Source organism: Rhinolophus ferrumequinum, chromosome 21 (assembly GCF_004115265.2).
Source record: "Rhinolophus ferrumequinum isolate MPI-CBG mRhiFer1 chromosome 21, mRhiFer1_v1.p, whole genome shotgun sequence".
NCBI lineage: Eukaryota > Metazoa > Chordata > Mammalia > Chiroptera > Rhinolophidae > Rhinolophus > Rhinolophus ferrumequinum.
The window spans coordinates 24026640-24048717 of record NC_046304.1 but is presented as its reverse complement, the minus strand read 5'-3'; the positions used below and the strand labels follow the sequence as shown (position 1 = coordinate 24048717).

General features: G+C 38.8%; 1 protein-coding gene and 1 pseudogene across 1 annotated transcript in view; both read right to left on the bottom strand.

The window, feature by feature from the left end:
* Positions 1-22078, bottom strand: part of ACACA (acetyl-CoA carboxylase alpha) — a 260073-nt gene that overhangs the window by 117012 nt on the left and 120983 nt on the right. The window contains exons 26-31 of the mRNA XM_033090744.1: positions 21382-21506; positions 14686-14799; positions 13349-13462; positions 12348-12437; positions 10611-10729; positions 77-100 (exon numbers count right to left, since the gene is read on the bottom strand). Coding sequence (XP_032946635.1) covers positions 77-100; positions 10611-10729; positions 12348-12437; positions 13349-13462; positions 14686-14799; positions 21382-21506 — 586 coding nt within the window. The remainder of the gene's footprint in view (positions 1-76; positions 101-10610; positions 10730-12347; positions 12438-13348; positions 13463-14685; positions 14800-21381; positions 21507-22078) is intronic.
* On the bottom strand, positions 5550-5659 carry LOC117014156 (uncharacterized; annotated as a pseudogene).

Here is a 22078-nt window from a genome sequence, read left to right as displayed (position 1 = left end):
ATTTTTCCCAATTTCACTATTCTAAGTTACAAAAAAGAGATGCTTTTAATTGGAAAAGAAACTAAACATACGGTACCTGTTTAGCGTGGGGATGTTCCCCCTGCAATTAAACAACCACAGTTAGTTACTGATAGGTTAGTAAAAGCTATAATAAAAGAATTGTCAGAGCAGATACAGACCAGTTGTGAGGAGCTCCATTTTGGCAGCTCTGGCATTCAGCAGACATAGTTAAGTGCTCATTGCCCTTCAACCTCCAGGGTGCCTCCAAAGAGGCACGCCTCCTGACCTACCTCACCACCGCAGCTGTCGATGGAAAGGGGCGAAATATATTTACCATGGATTTTTTTATAGCTCTATCACACAACAAAATAATGCCGAGTAGTGATAAAACACAGGCTCATGAAAATTAATTTAAGCTATATAAGGTATGTTACCTTAAGCTCCAACACGAAATGTAATTCTTGACAAGATTCTTAGAGAATCTTCTTTCTTATTCCTTCTTTTACTAAAAATGTAATAAGGAGATCCAGAGAAGTTGATTCTACAGCCCCTTCCACCTTAATTGCTTTTGTAGAATATGTGATGAACCTACAAACTCTTCCAAAGAAAAGAAGCCAGTGGGCTCCCAGCTGCCTTTTTCTAAGTCTCTTTAACCTGCTCTTCCTCCGGTAACCTTAGGTGGGGTACCCGTGGTGGTTGGAGGAAAGGAAGGTGCCCTGTAGTACAGGAGCTTAAAGGAACTGAAAATCATGCAGGAATGTAATGATAAATGATTCTATGACTAGAGAGGCATAATATCTTAAAATTAATTAATTAATTAACACTTTTTAAATTAAATGAGTTAGGGTAATAATGACTTTTTAAAATTGCTGTAAGGTTAAAAGCTCTAGGCCCTTCATAAATAAAACCTTACCTAAACTTGGCTAGCCCTAGATTTTCCTGATAAAAGAATGTGCCAAAATTATGAAAGAAAGACTAGGGTAATTATGGAAACTGCAAAGCAATCTCCGGCATTCTCTTTGGTCTTTTTTTTTTTTTTCCCCTTCTTAATTTGATATCATTTTCTCAACTGAAAAAAAAAAAACCCTTATTTTCAATATTAAAAGGGCAAAGTTATACTTACCACCCACAATTTAGGAGTATTGTAAGGGGGTTGATTGGATGATATCTTAACCTTCTAACGTTCTTTTATCAGCATTTAATCATTGTTGGGGTTTTCTGGCACACAGGACTTAATGGGCAGAACATAGTGGGTGGTGCTGATGATATGTGAGAAGGAGGAGAGAGGGAGGAAAATGATGCACTTTCCATGGCAGTGAAAGGAGCAGAATAGACTGAGCTGGCCATATAAATAAAAAGCTGTGACATATCACTGCACACAAACTGTATACCGCGTGTGATTTGTGAGTAGCAGTGCTCTCTGCATCAAACCTGTATCACAGTGAATTCATAAGGCAGCAAGAGCCTCCAAGTGCAAACACCTGCACCTCTGCTGTCTGGATTCTTTGAGCCTCTCTGGGAAACGGGTTTCATTTTACAAAAGAGCCTTAGTTATAATGCACTCATCAACAAACAAAAAGCATGCACAGGTTCCAAGGCAGAGGGAGGTGAAACAAAGAAAACTAAATGTAAGAATATAGGAAAGTCTTCCTTTTCAGATATAAAGGATTCTAAAGAAATGGGTCACCTGGACCGCCCCTTACCATGAAACTCAGTTCAGAGAGAAGAACCCTACAACCAAAGCAATCTCGGGCTCCATCTATCTGGTTTCTGGAATTTAGAAACAAGTATAATCTCTCTCAACTGTTAACCAATTTCTTAAACTAATAAAATGGTCTCGCTGCTTCTGTAGCTACACTCTAATCCCTTAGAGAGTCTTCACAGGATGAGGGTCAAGTTTCAGTAGAAAAGGGCCTGAATTGAAAAGAACACCACCAACAAAAAGCCAGCCCCTTCTCTATCAGCAATTCTCAAGCTCTCATAGGGAGCCCCCTGCTGCTTTGTTATAGAAATTGTGCACCATCTACACAGTATGGGGTAAGAACAAAAACTCCCAACATTTCCAGTTTTAACGGAATGGCCCCAGATCAATCATGAAAGAGGTGAGTTGAGAGGCAGCTTTTTCCTTTTTGATACAATAAGAATCTGTGGGCTGTAGGGGAGATGAGCAGGGAAGGAAGGGTAAATTCTCTATTACCAGGTAAATACTTCGCCATGTCCATACTGATCATTTATATATTTTGTCATTCTATAGAGGGGCTATTTGATCAATTTAAGACACGTGGCATACTGCACACTATTGTGATACACTAGAAAACTAGATCCACGGTCTGCACGAGAATAAACAACCAAGGAAGAGACTGTATCAGTCAAATATTCCGTTTATGTAGCTAAAAATAAAATTTACCACATTCCACTATATGCCCATCATGCAAAAATGGTCAGATCACTCAATCTCTGATAAGGCAATCAATTGTATTTTTTCAAATACATAAATGGGGTATAAATAAATTAAGACATCAGCTATTAAAAAAAATGTTGCTATTGAAAGCACATATCGTGACGAATTTTCATTCACAATGTTTTGATAAATACTGGAATCATTTTCCTTCCAGTAGATTACCTCCATTTTACAGATGTGATAACTGAGAAACCAAAGGGGGATGCTTTCCAAGGACACTGTTCAACATGGTGTCATAAACCAGAATGTAGACCTGGCTATTTCTCATCTCTGTTTCCGAGGCTAGCATTCCACATCAATATAGAAGAAATTCAAAGGACAAAAGAAATCCTTTGAATCCTGAGTTTCTTGGCATTAAGTCACCTCTGATTTTATTGATCTGCCTGCCTGGAATGGCTGGAGAGCCCGCTTCAATATGAATGCAAAGTCAGAGTTGCTGCCTGCTAGCTGAACCCTCTTTATTTTAGGAACACTGACTTTTCTGGCAGTCACAAGTTCTCTGAGCCTTTTACCATCCCTTCCAGCTGAATTTCATTTTGCTTGATTCTAGCTGGCCCTACATAAATCTTTTATCATATAAAAACGCTCCCAATTCTTTTGCCTTCTAACTTGAATTAAAAAAAAAAAGACCCTATATGAAAATGATGGGGATGCATGCAAACAAGCGGTGGTTACATCAAGCTGTGACTGAGAGCCATCTAGGGCAAATCTTTTGAAGTCAGGCAGCAAAGCAGAATCAGAAGAGGTCGGCTGAATAACCTACTAGCAGTCACTAACAGCAGTACCATAGGAGAAAGAGCAATTTAACTGGCTGTGATCAGTGGTGGTCTCCTTGTGTGACTATATTTCTGCAGGAGAATCCAAATCAAGAGCTGTAAAACACATCTGAACCATGTATTTCTACTGGCCTCTCCCCCACCACCTCCTTGCAGTTCAGATGCTCTGATTCCACTGCAGAGCTTTAGTCGACAATAAAATGATCATTGATTCATTCATTTGCAGCCCCTTCTTTGCTCTGCTAGATTTTGCTCTTTCTGAAATAAGCATGCCAACAGAGCTACAGCGTATTACTGTTGCCTGCTGTATAATTAGCTACAAACCCACTGCACAAAACTACAGGGATTTACAGGTGCCCTGGATTCTGCTTTTCCTTCCCCCTGGAATCAGCTAGTCATCCTTGACAAGAAGGGACCTTGGGCTACCCTCATGATATATTGAGAGTTTTAAACTCGAGTCTCCAATATTACAAGTCTAGAGTGACAAGATAGCACAGCAGAGACTAGAAGCTGAGCCATGGGTACAGGAAAGCACTTCGGGAAGCACTTAAACCTGCTGAGACTCTTCTCCCAGATGCCTGCATCTTATCAGCAGACTACCCTAAATGAAGGAAGCAAGCACGGGAGGATTTTATTTATTTATAGCTCATTCTGGCCTGCAAACTACAACCAAGTGCTCCAGCTGCTAAAAAACGCTACAAGTGGAGTGACTTTTGAGCATCTCAGTACCATCCAAAGAACAGTCTAATCTCTGGGTGTCAAAGATTATCAGAATTCTCAAGAATGGCAGCAGGCTGCTGATTAGTCACGTGGAAGGCTTCTGATTTCTGAACTCCCTCACAACCTTCTTCATAAAAAGAAGGTCCAGAGGCCACCCACTACAGCTAAACATTGAAAGTGCCAAGCAGCTGAAATTCAGTTATGATCGAGACCTATGCTAACAGGGGAGTACACAGCCGACCTCTTCTGGATGTGAGATATGGAAAAAGGAAAAGTGCTTCAATTAACACATTATCACAAAGAAGGCCAAATTCACAAGGAACAATTAGCAGAGAAGATGCAACACAACTCAACTAAAGCATGGATTTCCACCTAAGAAATAGGTGGAAATGAACACCAATAGGTCCTCACCCATTACATATGTATAGAAACATACAACAAAATATACTTCCATCTGCTGCATCGATTTTGATGCTTCTTATTGGAATCACAGATAAAATTTTTAAAAAATGAACAATGTTTGCTAAAGTGTATTACTCATGAAAATCATTTGGAGGTTTAAATTTCATACTCCCAGACTGTCATAATGCACAGCCATATGTATAGCCACAGAGTTTATGGGATAATATACTTTACATGTTTCTATAAATATAGCTATATTTTAAAAGATCAAATACATAGGCTGACTAAAGAACTTATTTGTTCCCAGATTATTCTGAGTTACTTAAAATGCTCAAAGCTAAGTGAAATCCTGAATGTCAAATAATTCGATGAATTGTCAAGAATAAAGACATTCAGGATGATGCTTTAGTGTAACAAGCTTTTCCATCACTAGCAACCAGTGAGTGATAAACTAGGGTTTCAGAATGGAAAAAAGACATACACACACACACACACACACACACACACACCCCTTGGGCTCTAAACCCTGAACCTAACTGGAGGAAGAAAGAGAAAAAGGAATGCTGAATAATATAGCTTGAGCTCCAGGATTAAGCCATGTAAAATACTGGTAGAAGTCACTAAAGAGCTGGGCTGATGGAATCTTAGACAAGAGAATTAAGTCCTAAAAATATGGATAATGATAAGATGTTCTCTTAGTGCAGACCAGCTATCCAGACTATTCCTACACCAAGAAAATGACTCAAGAAACTCATTCACGTCTCCTCTAAAAACCATTTGGTAACTGGCTACAAGTCACCTTAAAAAACCAAACCAAACAAAACAAAAAAATAGCAAAAATCCCCTCCCCTCAAAAATATTCACATCCAGTAGGACATAGCCTTTACATGCTAAGAAGAGGGAAACACACACACACACACACACACACACACACATCACATATATATTGGTTTCCTATTACGCTTAAGTCAGGAAAACCTCTGTAGCTGCTGCTATTCAAGCGAAGGAAATTTAAGAAGAAAAGGGCATATTTATACTAGGCGCTTCCCTGAGTGAATCTCTAATAACTGGATCCTCTGTTGAAGAACAGCTGGGAATGCCAAATAAGTTGTAACTACAGTTCCCAGAAAAAGTGTGGAAGTCTTGGGTAGAAGATCAAGAAGAGAACATGCCTTGACTGAAGCCTACCTAGCAAGGAGGATGATGCAGAAAGTCATTGAGATTAGAAATAGTTTTCAATTAGCAATAATCGCGCCTCGGATAAACCTCATTGGCTACGATACTGCCACTGTGCAAAGCCTGAGATTAGAAATAAACCGTTCAGTCATCTGCTTCTCTTTTTGAAATACTGAGGGGAGTGCTAGAAAAAAACACAGTCAAATTATACTGGAATAGTGCAACTAAATGTCAAGTGAAAGTTTCAGTCAAGCAAAATGAATATGAGCTCGAGATGTGTTGTACAACATTGTACCTAAAGTCAACAATATTATGCACTTAAAATTTTGTTAAGAGGGTAGATCTCAAGTTGTAAAATGAAAAACCTTGGAAGTATTTTAAAAAATTTTCAATCCGTACACAATCCTATGATGAATTTAAACAAACAAACAAAAAAGGTACCAAACATGTTGGCTATGAACATGTGTGCTAAAAAATCAAAACATCCTAATGGGACACAGGTTTTCAACCAAGATAATGTCTAAGACATTTTCCTGGAAAAAAAAATACTCTGCTGTTGTCAGTTTGCAGACAGAGAGCCATGTTTCATCCTAACCCATGAGGGCTAAATCACTAGCCAAAAACCAACTACAGGAATGGAATTCCACCAGGTGATCCCATACACAACAGGAGACTGAGTCTTGCTTTGATAATATACCTTAGAAAGATACTCATTTTAAAGGACTTGCTGGACACATTTAGTCTACTTCAAATGAAAGCCTGGCTAGGAATGTGAAGACCAAGTGCCGGGAAAGAAAATGCAAAAACATTGATTAAAGAATGTATCTGTTTTCTCCCCAGAGAATTTTTGGTTTGTTAACCCCAATTGGAAAAAAATGTTATAAAATTCTGTTTTGCATTGATCAGTAGAATATGTATATTCATCTGCCTCTTCTCTGTTCTCACTGAATAATTTTTTAAACACACATAAAATATTATAGCAGAATATTTACAGTATCAGGTGTGGCTAATTCCTGTAACTACTAACAAGCCACATAAGAATAAGAGTTGTTTTTTTCTAATCCCTCCTACGGGCACTACCATTGACATAAAACAGAGAGAACTTGGTGTGATAGTTCTAATTAATTTTTGGTCTAGAGTTGAGCTGTCCATGTGGCTAGGTAAGGCTTAAAGTATGGCTAGTCTGCATTGAGATGTGTTGTACGTGTAAGTGTAAAATACACTCTAAATTTCAAACACTTAGTACAAAGAATGGAATATATCCCATGAATAACTGTTTATTACATATTAAAATGGCATTTTGAATAGAACAGGTGAAACAAAATGTTGTTAAAAGTAATTTTATCTGTTTCTTACTACCTTTTTAAATGCGACCAACTTTGGAAAATTTAAAATTACGTATGTGGCTTGCATTATACAATAATCCCCCTTTATCTGCAATTTCGCTTTCCACGGTTTCACTTGCCTGCGGTCAATCAATATTAAAAATATTAAAAATATTAAATGGAAAATTTCAGAAGTAAACAATTCCTAAGTTTTAAATTGTGCGCTGTTCTGAGTACTTCACTTCATCTCATCACATAGGCATTGTATCATCTCACTTCATCATCATCAGAAGGGTGAGTGCAGTACAGTTATTTAGAGAGACTACATTCACACAACTTATTACCATATGTTGTTGTAACTGTTCTATTTGATTATTGTTGTTAACCTCTTACTGTGCCTAACTTATAAATTAAACCTTATTACGGTAGTATGTATAGGAAAAAATAGTATATGTATGGTGCAGTACTATGAGTGACTTCAGGCATCCACTGGGGGTCTTGGAACATATCCCCTGTGGTCAGGAGGAACTACTCTATTTCTACTGGACAGCACTAGTCTAGCAGTAGTGATTCTCAATTGTAGTTGTTCATCAGAATGATCAGAGGAGTTTTTTCAAAAAGTGGTCCCATGGACTCTGGTTCAAAATAAATCAGAATCTTGGGAGTCAGGACCCCAACATGTGTAGTTTTACAACACGTCCTAGATAATTCTGAGAATCATTAATCTAGAGGTCAATGGACGTAATTGTGTCCTTGAGCCTTGCAAGGCTGGAAGTGGAATGGACACGGGAAGATATTCTACAGAAATAAGTTACAGGAAACTAAGAAACAATATGCTTATTGCCTGCTGGTTCAATACAGTAAAAATGGAAAAGAATAAAAGTACTGGAGTTAGAAAAAAAAGTTGGAACTTGACTCAAAACTCACTAAAACTAAAAGACCCTAGAATTCTTTTGTAAGGTGAGCAGGCCTATTATGTAATAAAGAATTTGACTGGCCTTTGTCCCCGGTTCCTGAGAGACTCTAAATCCTCGGAATTTCTCAAGTAATAGAAGTGTCTTCATTATTCATGAACCCTGGGTTCACACGTGAATTTTCGCTGAGGTGAGCTATCTCAGGACAGGGGCATATCTCAGGACAGGGGCATGCTCACTAGAAAGACCGACCATGTGACCAGCAGGTTGAGGGCTTTCAGTCAGGTGGACCTCTGGGCCTGGGGGTGGGCATGGGAGGGTGGCAGCAGGGGGAGGCGGCTGGAGATGGAGTTTAATCATGTGACCGATGATTCAATCATGCTGTTGTAATGAAACCCTGATAAAAATTCTGGACACTGAAGCTCGGTGGAACTTCTTGCTTGGTGAACACATGGAGATGATGGGAGGATGACACACCCTGATTTCCCAGGGAAAGAACAGAGAAGCTCTGTGTTCAGGACCTACCCAGACCTTCCTCTACGTGTCTCTTTATTTGGCTGGTCCTGATCTGTATCCTTTATAATAAAACTGTGATCATAAGTATAGTGCTTTGCTGAGTTCTATAAAGTTGTTCTAGTGAAATACTAAATTTGAGGGGGTCATGAGAATCCCCAAATTTGTAGCTAGTTGGTCAGAAGTGTGGTGGTTTGGGAACCCCATCTGAGGCCTCATCGGAAGTAGGGGCAGTTTTATGGAGAACTGAGCCCATAACTTGTGGCATCTCATCTAACACCAAGTAGTTGGTGTCACAACTGAACTGCAGTATACCAGCTGGTGTCAGAATAAGGTAAAAATTCCAAAAACTTGAATATATCATTCTATGATTAGATCTGATGATTCATTGCATATTCCTAAACTAACAAAAGGACTTTACATCTAAAAAAACATTGCAGCAATTTTTACATTTTTTTTGGTTTTCACAAGATTATTTTATCTTTCCCCCTTTATTGGACCTTATCTTTACCTTTACATCTATACCAATAATAATGATAATAAATCATCATCCTGCAGCTTCTAATTTCATATACATGCAACCAAGGAAGACTTTCAAGAGACTACAGAATGATAGTTCTGTCCAAGTCTGGTCTTTATCCATAGGGGTGTGTATACCTCAAATGTTGGGAGGAACAAGTATACAAGTTTTGAAACCATATCATGAATAATCAAGATTCAGACCCTTAAGATAGAAAGGTGAATAAGATTTCTTAACAAACAGTTGAGAAGCATTTCTCTCATTTTCCAGTCAACTATCCCTCACCAAACTGGACACATATCCTCAAATAAAAAAAGTAGGACAGGGAGAGCAATTGAGAAAGACAAGGGGAGCAATGAGGAGGGAAGGAAATCAGAAGCAGCTCTGCAGCCTGACTACAAATCACTGCCCAAAGGGAAGAGGGAGTAGAAAGCAGGAAGAAAAGGAGAACGTCCTGAGAATTACAAAGAGCATTAAGTATAGCATGTACTTCTCTACAATTATTCAAGGAATGCAGGAGAAGAAAGACGACCGAGGGCTGAGCCCATGTGTGCCATGAGTACTTCACTGCTCGCTGAAGGACAACCATTCGTTTCTAGAAAATGAGATTCTGAAATCCATGGAGGCAAAACTGTACCGAGAGATGCTTGCTAAATCAAGGATATATGCTTTTCTCTGCCAGCCATAAGGTATTTTTGAGGTAGAGAAGTGAAAGGATCTTCTGAGACAAAGAAGAGAAGTACTTTTGCTGAAGATGCCTTGGCTCACCTGCTGACCTCTGCTGGATCAACAGTGGCATCCAGTGGCCAAAAGGCTCAGCACAGACTTCTTTGTCTCTAGGAAGGGTTTCTAATGCTTTGGGTGAAGTGGCAATTCAGAACAAAGCCATTTCTGGTGTCTATAACTAAGGATCCCCAAAGACACAGTGCTTTGTAATATAAAGTGAAGAACCAAAGGCCATAAAGAAGAAATGGAGGGGGGCAGCTTAAGATTGGCTGTGGTATTTATATTTCCTGTGGTATTACTAGAAAGAATAAAAATACAAAAGGGGAATGAACATATGTGTGGGTGGAATTCCTAGATTTTTCACTGCCTCAGAATAGTACAGAAATAAATGGAAAGAGAAAGAGAATATATACAAGAGAAACTATTTTCACTTTAAAACCAAAGTAATACTGAAACAAATTTCCATATGTACATTTTATTATTATTTTTTTTTATAAAGGGCTTAGGAAGGGGGAAAAATGGAATTAGTAAAACTTAATTTATTTGAATGTAAGTTTGCTTCTTAAGTGTGATCTTTAAAAAACTGATAGAGTTTCAACTGCTAAATTCAGGTGTCTGTTTTTAGGCAGATAAGGAAATTGGATCAGGTATAACCTTAACCCATAGCAAACATACTGAAAAGCATTCCACCCAACATATTTCTATGTTCCAAGTATTCACTTAAACTATTAAAAAAGTGATTTTCTGACAAAGTTTCATCAAGTAAAATGCTCGTAAATTCTAACTTTAAAAAAAAAGAAAGAAAGAAAAGAGCTATGTTTCGTCAGTGACAAGCAAAAATGAATGGAGTAATCCTAAACTTTTATCTTAATTAGATCATACTTTATCTCTCCCGGTCAAAGATTCAAAAAAAAAAAGAAGTGCACCAAGAGACTCTTCTCTCATGGCTTAAATTTGTTCATTTTCTGCTCTATGTTTCTAGCTTTAAAAAATATGGAATTATCATACGCATTACTTCCCTTAACTCTCCTGACAGAGCTCTGGCTGGCTCAGGTGCACAAACCAGCTCAAACTCACCTGTTTGGATGAGATGTGGGCAACATGAACTGGAATTCCACCACGCAAGTATTGTCCTTAAGCTGGCGGTGTTGTACACTGTTAAGTTCATAGGCAATATAAGCCCTTCGAACATACACCTGGTGAAAAAGTAATCCTCAGTAAATATACTTTAACAACAGAAGCTTCGAGATGGTTAGCCCAGGAAAAACACAGTCTTGAAAAGAAGTTATCTAACGCAACAAAAGGGAGACTGTGGTGACCGAAGTCCCAAGGCTCTGTACAAAAACACCTGCTTTAATGAATAAAGCTGGAATTTTGAAACTATACCCATGATTATAAATGGAAACAAAACTAGCCTGCCTCTGCTGGACACCTGCAGGGGTGCCATAAACCTTGCACACCAACTTAAACTCAGGAGAAGTTTTGATCTTTAGCAAAAGAGAGTATATAGAACCATGACTATTAACTCATTAAGCATGATCATTTCAACAAAAGATAAAAGCAAGCAGTGAGAAAAAGGAAAGATGCTGATTCTGGGCCATTTGAGAAGTGAAGATAGAAATAACTGCAGTGCAGTTCAACCCTTTTAACTATAGTTTGTATCTTTATCTTGTTTTGTTTTGTGTTCCCATGCCCAAATCAATTTCAGATTATGTATCTCCCTCCAACACTAGGCAAAAGCAGTAAGGCATAATTTGACATATAATAGCACCAACACACTAACTTGACTCAAGAGTTAAAAGAAACAGCAACAGGCTACATCTCAGCGAAAACCATCAGTCCAGCCTTACGTACTTCACAGCCAATTTGCCATGCACATAAAATGCGACATGGGATTCTATCAGCATGTGAGGTATAAAGGAGACTGCTCATTAAATGACACGAAAGCACTGTAAAATACTTAGATATTTTTAAAATTTGGTGTTTACTGAGTATGATACATCACACTCTACCCACAGAATACAAATAACGAGTAACCCAAAAGAGCTCGCAACAGACTGAAGTGATGTCATATTACATAAAATCATCTAAAACACTCCTTTTCCCTCATCTTCAAAAAACATGTACTTGGCAATTTTACAGCAGCAATTTTTGTACCTAATGAGGTAGTGTGCTGTAGTGCAAACAGAAAAGTCTGTGAGTCAGATTAACCTGGGTTCAAATGCAAACTCTCCCACTTATTATCTATGTGCATTTGGACAAGTCACCTAATCTCTCAAGAGTCTCACTTTCTTACTTCATGAAGTAATTGTAGGATTAAATCAGAAAACTAAAGTAAAGCACCAAAAACACAGTTCTTTAAATGTTATTACTTTTTTTCTCATGATGAAACATTTCATAAGAGCTGCTTGGCAATTCAGAATATAACTAAAATCCATTTTATTTGGCCCAAATCACAAAATGGAACATGTTCTGATCAGTCAGATTAGTAACACCCACTTGGAGTGTTACAGAGAATCCTAATTCATTATGAAATGGGAGAATCAAATATACCTGGAATGTAGAGACTACTAAAAAATGCTGGCAGTTATTTTCCTGTGATCGGAACCCAGAAGCTGGTGATTAGTTCAGCTGAAACACTTGGATAAAGCAAGACCATTAGTTCAGCATTAGTTTCAGAGGAAAAGACTCTATTCTTAAGAACCAACCTTAAGGCCAAAGAAAAAGGATTGATGCGATAGCCAAATAGACAGAAGAAATCAGCTAGAAATCAAGAAAAAGGTCACGTCATGTGACGTTACTATGAAAACTTACCTCCAGAGCTGCCATCCTCACTACCTGGTTGCTGTGATAGAAGAAGTTTGGTAGGACATCAAAAATAGATGTTTCGGACAAGATGAGTTTCTGGAAGGTACAATATAAACCATTACATCCAAAAGAGAACAATTTCAATAGACAATATTTAGCATTTGAAGCATCTAGTGAAACTTAAGAATTTTGTCTATGAATGTCATGCGTGAGTTTACCTTCTCTGTGCCTCAGCTTCCTCAAGCTACAAAATGGGGAAAATAATAATACTTATCCTCACAGGGCTGTTGTGAGCATTCAAAGAGTTAATGCATGTATAATTCTTAGAATAATGCATTAACAATGCATTAATCATATGCTAATATAAGTGTTTATGACTATTATTATCATCCTTTCTGACATTTATCTGGACTCAACTTCTTAAATATTGTCTCAGTATTCCACTATGGGAAGCCATAGACTTGAACCCCAGTTAAAACCTTCTGTTTCAACTCTGAACCAAAAATAACAAAACATCCTTCTCCTCAATCTAGGTTCCCCAGAAGGAAATCTGACAGAAAGCCTGAAGATCCCCTTAGCTAGATGTAACAACACTGTCCTTATTTCCAGGTCCACAAATAGAAAGTCATTCCTGAGAAAATGATGTGGTTTAAAAAATAATAGTCCAGGTCCCTCCAATTAGTGAAACTAGCCAATACTCTTTTATAAAATTGGTTCTCTATAAAGCTTAGTAGTAAGCATTAAAAGAAAATGAAAGCACACGGGCTAAAGACTTCAATAGGGTACTTCTATCAAGGCAAGGCCTATTTGATTTTTAAGCTAAACCACTATTCTAACAGCATTTTTAAGGAAAAAAATATGCATAAGTATAAATCATTTTAGAAAGTGAAGGTATAAAACTTCATTATGCAGAAAATCAAAACTGATTGATTGATTACTTAATTAAGCTATGCTTGGGAATAAAGGAAACAAGCGTGCAGAGAGGTAGGAAAGGGCTGTAAGTATACCTGCAGGTTCTCAATGCAAAACTGATGTCCGTACATGTCAATAGCTGATAGGAAGATAGACTCTACTTGGTTATGGCGAAGCTCATATGATGGCAAATGGGAGGCAATAAGAACCTAGAGTGAGAGCAAAATAAGAGGCATAAGTTCCTAAGGGGGTGATTATTCTACGCTCCTATTAGGCAACTCTGATACAAAAGCAATAAATATAAATCTGTAAGTGCAGGCATCAAAGATAAAACAGAGACCAAGTAAAACAACTTCTAGGTCCTGTAACATAAAGCCAATGCCACCAAATACTGCATCTCAGTTGACTCTCACCATGATTTGCGTTGTAGGCAATTTCCCATGGGGGGTGGGGGCGGAGGCAGAGAAAACAGCTTCAATCAAGTTCCATCAGTGCATGTGATTTACCACTGCAAAGCTGCTAGTCCTGGGGACTGCTTGACTAGCTGTTAATTGGGAATCTGGTCTGGCAGGGAGCAGCTGTGGGGAAGGAGGATGCAGCAGAGCTAGCTGGCCTTTCACAACTCTGAAGTAGAAAGAAAGACTAGGAAAAGCGGCCCTGACGACCCCAGGTGCTCAGTATCAAGGAGCAGGAGCCAGGATGTAACACCAATGCATGTGAGGGGCAGAGAGAGTGAAAGCAGTGTCACAAACAAACGGGGACACGGTAGGACCTGAATTCTCTCAGCAGGTCACTGAGAGGTTCAATAACTTTGAGTAGTTCAGTGACATGGATACAATTGTAGAGAAAGCAGAAGGTCACTGAGCAGCTTCAAATGCGGCTTCCTTCTCAATGCCATGCACTGGAACACAAAGGGAGCGCCAACTCTGGGCTTCCCTGCTGAAACCTTTTGGAATGGAAATGAAGACTGCAGGGTGAAACTAAGTGGACTTCTCTGGGGTTGTTCTGATTGCTAGCACCTAAGAGTCATTTCATTATCTTTTATCTTTCTGCTTTGCACACTTGATTTTTTTCCCTATACACTTAAAAGTTTTCACCTGCTTCTAAGGAAGTAAGAAATATTGATTCTATTGCCTTCCCTCAGTTTCCTTTCCTCCACATGACCCTGGTTTACTATCACAGGGCTCCTAGGAAGGATAGGGAATGATAACAGGATTTTATGATGGGGGAAAGGACTCCTATTTTAAAGAGACTCTAACATTGAGTTTTCCTTTAAAAAAAACCCCAAAAAACATATACCACATGAAAACATTTGTTCTGAGGGCAGTGAGACATACATAGAAAATTGCATCTCCATAAGGTGATGGAGTAAAAGCTCATTGCCCAATCTATGAAAACCATTCCTCCCTCAGGATAACCAACGCGTCCTTACCTGGCGTGCTCGAAGTGCCACTTTAGCATTGGTGGTCTTACTGAGCTGAGTGAGCTCTGTGAGGATATTCAGCAGCTCATCTGTGAGTGTAGGGTCCCGGCCACACAACTGATCCTAATTGTCAAGGTGAAAAAGAACATACACACCCACATTAAAAGGAACGGAGGTGGACAGGACTTTGAAATGGAAAAGGGAATAAAAACAAAGTAAACATAGCTGGATTAGTAAGAATATGTAAACTTTCTATTTCTTTTCTTTTTCAATCCCAAACAATGTAGAAAACAAGATCCTAGAAGAAGTTGCTGCTAAGAGGAGAAGAAGCCGAAATCCCTCAGACATTCAGATTCAAAATTCCTCATGTATTTCTTCATAAATCAATATTATATTTTTAACATGCAGAAGGAATCATCAGAGACATTTTTAAAAGGGGTCAAGGGATTCTGAGTAAGAAATAACAGATGATGTTTTAAGAGGTTTTAAATAATATAGGGACTAAAGACTTTCCTATTCCCTCTCCCACTTCTGGAAAGAAGGCAGAATAAAGCAGAAGGAACCACTCCTAGTGGTTTTCATTCCACAAACAAATGTTCAGCATCCCAGGAGGGTACAAAACAGAAACACAAGAACAAATTATTCATTTATAAACACACACTAAATAAAAATACCATCTCATATTCTGACAATTCTGTACCCCAAATCATTTATCCTCTTGCAGTACCAAGAATCATTCCACAATTTCTAAACATGGTGAATCCTTACATGGATTAGAGGAAAAAAACACAGCTCTTAACAATACAATCCATGGTTTATTCAGTATTGGGTCCTTCCTCTCCTAAAAATTAAAAATTGTTAAGAAAAAAATCTCTATCATATTTTGAGAAAAATTTTTCTTCTCCAGTGGAATGTCAGTTTATTCCCTAAACTCATCCATGATCCACATAATTTTCATCTAAGCTGAAAAATCACAGATGCCATTTTAATAACTGGCTTTTTGGAAATTTACTATTTGCAGTAGTAGTTCTTAATATCACACCTCATAAAATATACACGTTTAGGTATAGTTCCCTCTACTTGGAATTTGAAATAATTGCCTTTATATTTTAGTGCATTTTTATTCTCCCCTACTATCAATAGGACGTGAAAGATGACCAGATCCCAAAAGGCTTCCTGTTGCCGCTTTTCAATATTCTCCTTATCTTGATGATCAGCCTTTTTCTTGAAGACTCTCCATTTCATACTTAACCTTCCCCATCTTAGGGATTCTCTTTATAGTCCATGACCACAGCAGTATAAACAAAAACTTGGGGCTTTTGGAGTAGATATGCATTTCCCATAACACTTTTTCTACAATCCCTACTACTTTCCACGTCACAATGTAGATAGCTTTGACTCAACATCATTATGCTACGAAAAAAAGTCATCTCAAACATTTTAAAGCAGGACATATTTTCTGGTTCCCCAATCTACCAACCAGAGGTCTGCTCCAACTGTCCACAATTATGAAACACATGATGGGATTTATAGTTAAGGAAGTGCAAGTATGTATTGTTTTCACCTATTTAACGCAGGGAATTCACTCATCTAAGTGGGAAGAACGGCTGCTATTAAAGTGACTATAAATCCAGGGTTCGGTTGAGCATATAGCCACAGGCCAGAGGGCCCATTCCACCTATCCTAAGGTGTAAAAGCAAAGAGGAGGGAGAAAATGCAATTAAGTCGCATCTTGTTGAGAACTAAGGAACAAAACAGAATTTCAAGGAATATGTCTAATTACCAAGACACGACTGTAAAAAGACAGACTGAAAAAGGATAGATAACAGTGGGTAGGAAAACCAAGATAAGTTTTTCCTACCTAACTCCCTCTTTACCTAAGGTTCCTAGTAGAGAAAACATATTCCTTTCTGAGGTATTTACATCATCAGAATGACCCACTGAAAGATCTAAACACCTCTTAAGGTGTCCTGGGTAGTACTACCCTGTAAATAGCCAGACTGATGTCTCAACATTAACAACAAAAGCCAACATAACAAAATAAGAACACTAGCCACCTACCCAACCTATATCAGATTGAATATGGAATGTTTTCTCTTGAAAGGAAATCCAGGTTTACCTTTTGAGATTAAACTAAAATACGTAAGTAAAAATGAAGTTATCCTCTTGCCTAAGTACAGATCTTGTAGTTAAAAAAACAAAATGCACAAAACCACTTTTTTAAAAAAACACTTCTTCATTTCATCTTATAACTATGAGGGAAAGGGGTTGGGGAAAAGAAACAGTATGTGTAAGAAAAGTGAACTATGGAGATTAGAAAATATAGCAGGGAAGTAATTATTTTGTTCACAATCACCAAATGACAATCTGACTGAGCTCCTTGTGATAAAGTACAAAACCAGACCTTTCTGGGATACGAAATATCAAATACAGTGTGAAAGAACCACTACTTCCATTAGTTTGTCCTGCCTTGAAAATTTTCCATTCAAATATAATACGATTTTCTCCATTGCCATCATTAATACCTAAAAATGATTAGCAATAGGCAATTATGTGCAGAATAACCTCAATCCTCTCTTGTCCTTGACCTAGACACAGTGTTCAGGTCCTAAAAGAAACCACCAGGGAGGGAAGACCATTTTGTTCATCAGAACCACCCATCCCAAGATACAAACATCCAACAAGGAAGTTTATGGTCCTCTAGCCTGGAGATAGACTTCCTTTGGGCAACTGGACAGCCCAACACCACCGTCTAATCCTGGTGAACATTTTGTAGCGATGACATTCAATGGTAACTATGTCAGCAGATATTTTCTCAGTGTTAAAGAAGTTCATTTAATGAACCTACCCACTGATTGGGAGATTACAGGTCACTTGCCTAAATCTGCAGGCCTCAATGAAAATTATTATTCAGTTAACGGTTAAGATTGGCACCACACATTTATTTCTTGTTTTTATTCTTATCCTGGATGGTGGCTAACAACAGGGACTATTTCAGATTTGCAGAAATGTAACAAACCTGCATAAGTGTCAAAACCATAACCAAAGTTAGAAAGCTGACTGCCAGAAGAATCTAATCCAGTCCAACTTGATTTTAGCATCCTAAATTCTGAAGGCAATTCAAAATGGAAAGAATGTGACCTACTGTGTTAAAGACATGGCCTATCGTTCAGCTGGGCGAGGCACCAATCCCAACACCAGCAATGGATTGGTAGCTTCTTCCAGTCACAGCTGCACTTTTGTGACATTCCAAGGACGTCATGGGACAGGCTGAACAAGAAATTGTTAATATCACACTTATTCACTAAACTGGTTTCACTCAGACATATTAATACTTTCTTCTTTATTTACACATTGGACAAACTGATCTACAGTCATGTTAAGAGGAGGATGGAAAGGCGCTGATTGGCATTTTAAATGCTCCCTGTCCAAACCAAACCAGACGCTCATAGGCCTGGCATTACTCATAAGGAAGCATGTTGACATCATGGTCACGTGGACCATGCCAGAAATAAACTCTCAGTAGGGAGGGGATGGTCACTCAAGTCAAGGTGGCTAGAGGATATGCACTTGGCCATCTAAACAGCTAGGAGGATGTTGATACTTTCTACTGCTCCCAAGTAGCTTCATTTGGCTAAAGAAGCTCCTAAATATCTCTAAGTAAACATAAACAATGTTCTAGGATTTTTCCTAGAAAATTAAATGTAAGAAAGAAGAAGCGCTTTCTAAAAAATAAACTTAACTGTTCGTCTTCCAGACTGTTTTCAACTGTGGCACAATATTCCTCCAAACAGAGAAAACTTGACAGGACTTCAGCCTTTTACTTGACATTTTGCTTTCCAAATAGGGTGAAAGATTAGGAGAAATTTGCTGGAGAGTCCTTGAAGCAAGTTACCACTAGGCAAGTTATGCTAACACCTGGAGGGTACAGAGGGTACCTTGGAGCAGCCCACACTCCGTACCATCGGAAGCCCGATTTTCTCGATCCCTCCCTCTAGGTTCAAAAGCCCCAGCAATCATAATCTAGCTCAGCAAAGCACACCATCACCATTCCCTCCTTCTAGAAAGCAGAAAGTGCAATGCCGGGCACAGAACATCAATCAGGAAGCCAAGGTAAGTAAAGAAAGGGAAATGAGCTGAGAGCGCAAGGTGGGGGACTCAAATGCTACCCATAAAAGACAGTAAGGGGGTACCGGTAAAAGACAGTAAGACCTCCAGAAAGAGCAACCCAAACAGCTAAAATAGCTCTTACCAGCTACCACCGTTAATGCAGATGTGGAATGGGGGTGGGCGATCTAACCATTGCCCAAGAAAGAAAGAATGCCCACGTCTGGCATTCAGATCGGAAAGGAGCACATTTTGTGCTTTCATTCCTGCTCCATAAGTCACTGCTAGCTGGCCTTTAGTTCAATCATACCAATTAACTCCTTGATTTCCAAATCTCTAAATAAGGTGAAAACAGCTGATATATCAAAAGAAGTTTAATGACAGGAAAGCCTACATATCCTACTATGTTTACTGAATTTTGTTTTGCTTTTTAAAGAAAAATGTGAAATGCCAAAATAAAGAAAAGGACAAATCCATCTTTCTGGTTCACATCTTCAACCTTCTTTCTCCTCCTCTTCCCTCCTCCCCTGCTCCCCATCCTATTCATTCAAACCCAAACACTAACAAACACCTCTCTTCTCCAAAGAGCTCAGCCTGTTGGAAAGAAAGTTTGGGTACTATCCACACAGGTAAGAAGTAATCAGGATGACAAGGTGGAAAAAAAGGAACAGCAGCAAGTCAGAGTCCCGTTGGCTTCTGCCTGTCCTGACTGGCAAAAGCAGAAAGCAAAGCCTCAAACCAGTTCTCTGACAGGGCCCAACGCCTCTGCAGCACCCCCGTGTAATTACACACTTGAGTGACTGGACTCTGAAGAAAATTGAAGGCCTGAGCTCCGAACAGCTGCCATTTTCTCTCTCCATCACACCAGCGTGATTACTTGAGAAATGAACAGCCCCGGCTCAAAGCTACTCCAGAATTCTCAGAGGAAATATGGCTCCGTGTTCCAATAATGAGATTCTTAAGGCAAGCGTTACTTACAATCACTCCGCAAAAGGAGCGAGCCGAGCCCCTATATCTTACAAATTAGAATTTAAGAAACCCAGCGACAGTCTCGGACGATCATTACTCTTCTGCTGCTCCAAGGATTCTGGGCTTTGGTCTATTTTTAGTGCAGAAAACTGTTAAGTCTTTAAAAAGGTAATCATAATAAAATGAAAACTCACCATAATTAGCTTCCTAAAAAGGCAAATTCCACCCCATTTTAGGGCCAAACAGACAGATTCTTCCACTCCCTCATCATCACCCTTTTCTACCAGAAAGTCTTGACTTTATACAAATGATAATTAGCAATCTTTGTATTAAAACTAAAAAAACAAAAAACAACAAAAAAATATGTCTAACTAGTCGGAGATTTCTTCCCTCTTTTGATTGAGGAAAAAAAAATCAGCCAGTTGCCATAGATAGTATCATTTCTTTGTCGAAACATGTCACTTGGGGAAATTGAAATATTACATAGTGCTGACATTTTTTTCCCTCTTTAAAATGCATCTTCTAGTCATTCTAGGGTGCCCAAACTGTCCCTATAATTATCAGATACTTTTAAAAGTGAGGTATTCTAAAAAATGTTATATCCTTGAGAGTTAACCAGCTAAGCAGATAACTGAATCAGAGGCACTGCTGTTAACCAGAGATGGGAGGTAGTTTCCCTTCCTCCTGAACTATGAAATAAAAAACAGCAGTGAAGATTTATAGCTTGTTTCTACCAGGAAGAAATGATGGGAGTAAGGTACCCAAAATGCCAACCCACAAAGGGACAAGAAAGGAAAACTCGAGGAGTCAAATGTACTCTAGTACCCCCCCAAAAAAGACACATATGCAAGAGCACAGCAATTGTTCATGGGGTGGGGAATTTAAGAACAGTCCTATTGTCCTCTGATTCCTAGAATTAACTCAACCAGAAAAATCGAGGAGTGAGGAACTTACAAATCATTTTTTAAAATCCTGAAGTCCACGAAAATTCCACCCACTGTTCAAATGTACGTCAGTCCTCTTCACATCTATTAGTCTCACCTCGCATTCCTACTTTCTACTAATTCTCCTGTGACTAGGATATGGGGACAAAAGCATATATCTACTACCAATACAATGATCGGAGCTTAGATTTCCATGTAAATAAAACAGAGAGGGACCAAAGAAGATGCAAAACAAATTTAAATGTCTTTGGTGGGGGAGGGACATTATGGGATTTCTAACAGTTTGTGTCCTTCAATTTTGGACATGACAGCCATTGAGGATATTCATGGAACAAACAAGAGTTATAATGAAGACGTACACTGGCTGGATAAAACTCTATTTTAAATATACTGCCAGGAGTCACACCAGAAATAATGAAACACAGGGCATCTCTAAGTAGAGTCTAGAGATTGGAGTTCCTGTGCATGATTATATGCATAATAGCCAGGACAGTCCTTTCCTGCAGCGAGCAGGTTCCTCCAGATCAAGGACAAAGGCAGGTGTGAGAAATTGTTAATCCACCACCCAAGCCCCACTCATCCCACTTTTATAAAAGACAGGAGCTTTTCCTCTGCCCACAGCCATCAGAAATGCTTTTTTGCATATCATCAACCGTCTCTAAAGGTACTAAAAGATTGTACTCACAATAAGCATTGTGACCAGAAGATTCTTCTTGGTGACTTGAGCGTGAGAAAAGATATAGTTCAGTACCGCGTTCATGTCACTCTTGTTCTCCTCCCGAAGGGCGAACACACATTTGTCATAATGACCTGCAAGCAGCGAAAAGAATCGGAACTCATCCATGTACGAATGTTCATGTTTACATGCTATTTGTTTTTTAATGTCTATAATTCACCCGATCAACAGTGAGAAGAAACAACTCAAGAGTTTTCCTGGAAAGATGTGTCCAGAATGGCTGTGTAGTTTAGGAAAAGGAACGTTGGACAAGGAGTTAGGCAACCTGGTTATAAGACTTGGACTCAAAGCCTGACTCTACTGCCAATTTACCATGTGCTCCTGGGCAAATCACCTTACCTCTCTGAGCCTCATTTTCATTGAAAGTATTGAGAAGTGCCGGGGAGGGTGTGCCTGGAGACTGAAGGGTTGGGAATTAACTCCAACTCGCCATCCTTACTCTAAACTCTCGCATTTAGCTTCTTGGAATGACCCTTAGAAGAGAGGGTCCTGCTGCTTAAAAAGAAATGTCCATATCTTTAAAGCCTACTCCAGCTTGAGATTCTGGGTCCATGTCTGACTCACTGAAAAGGTTTCACCCTAACTAGAAGGAACAGTTTTAGCTCAAAAATAAAATGACACAAACTTATCAATATCCACGAGAAGG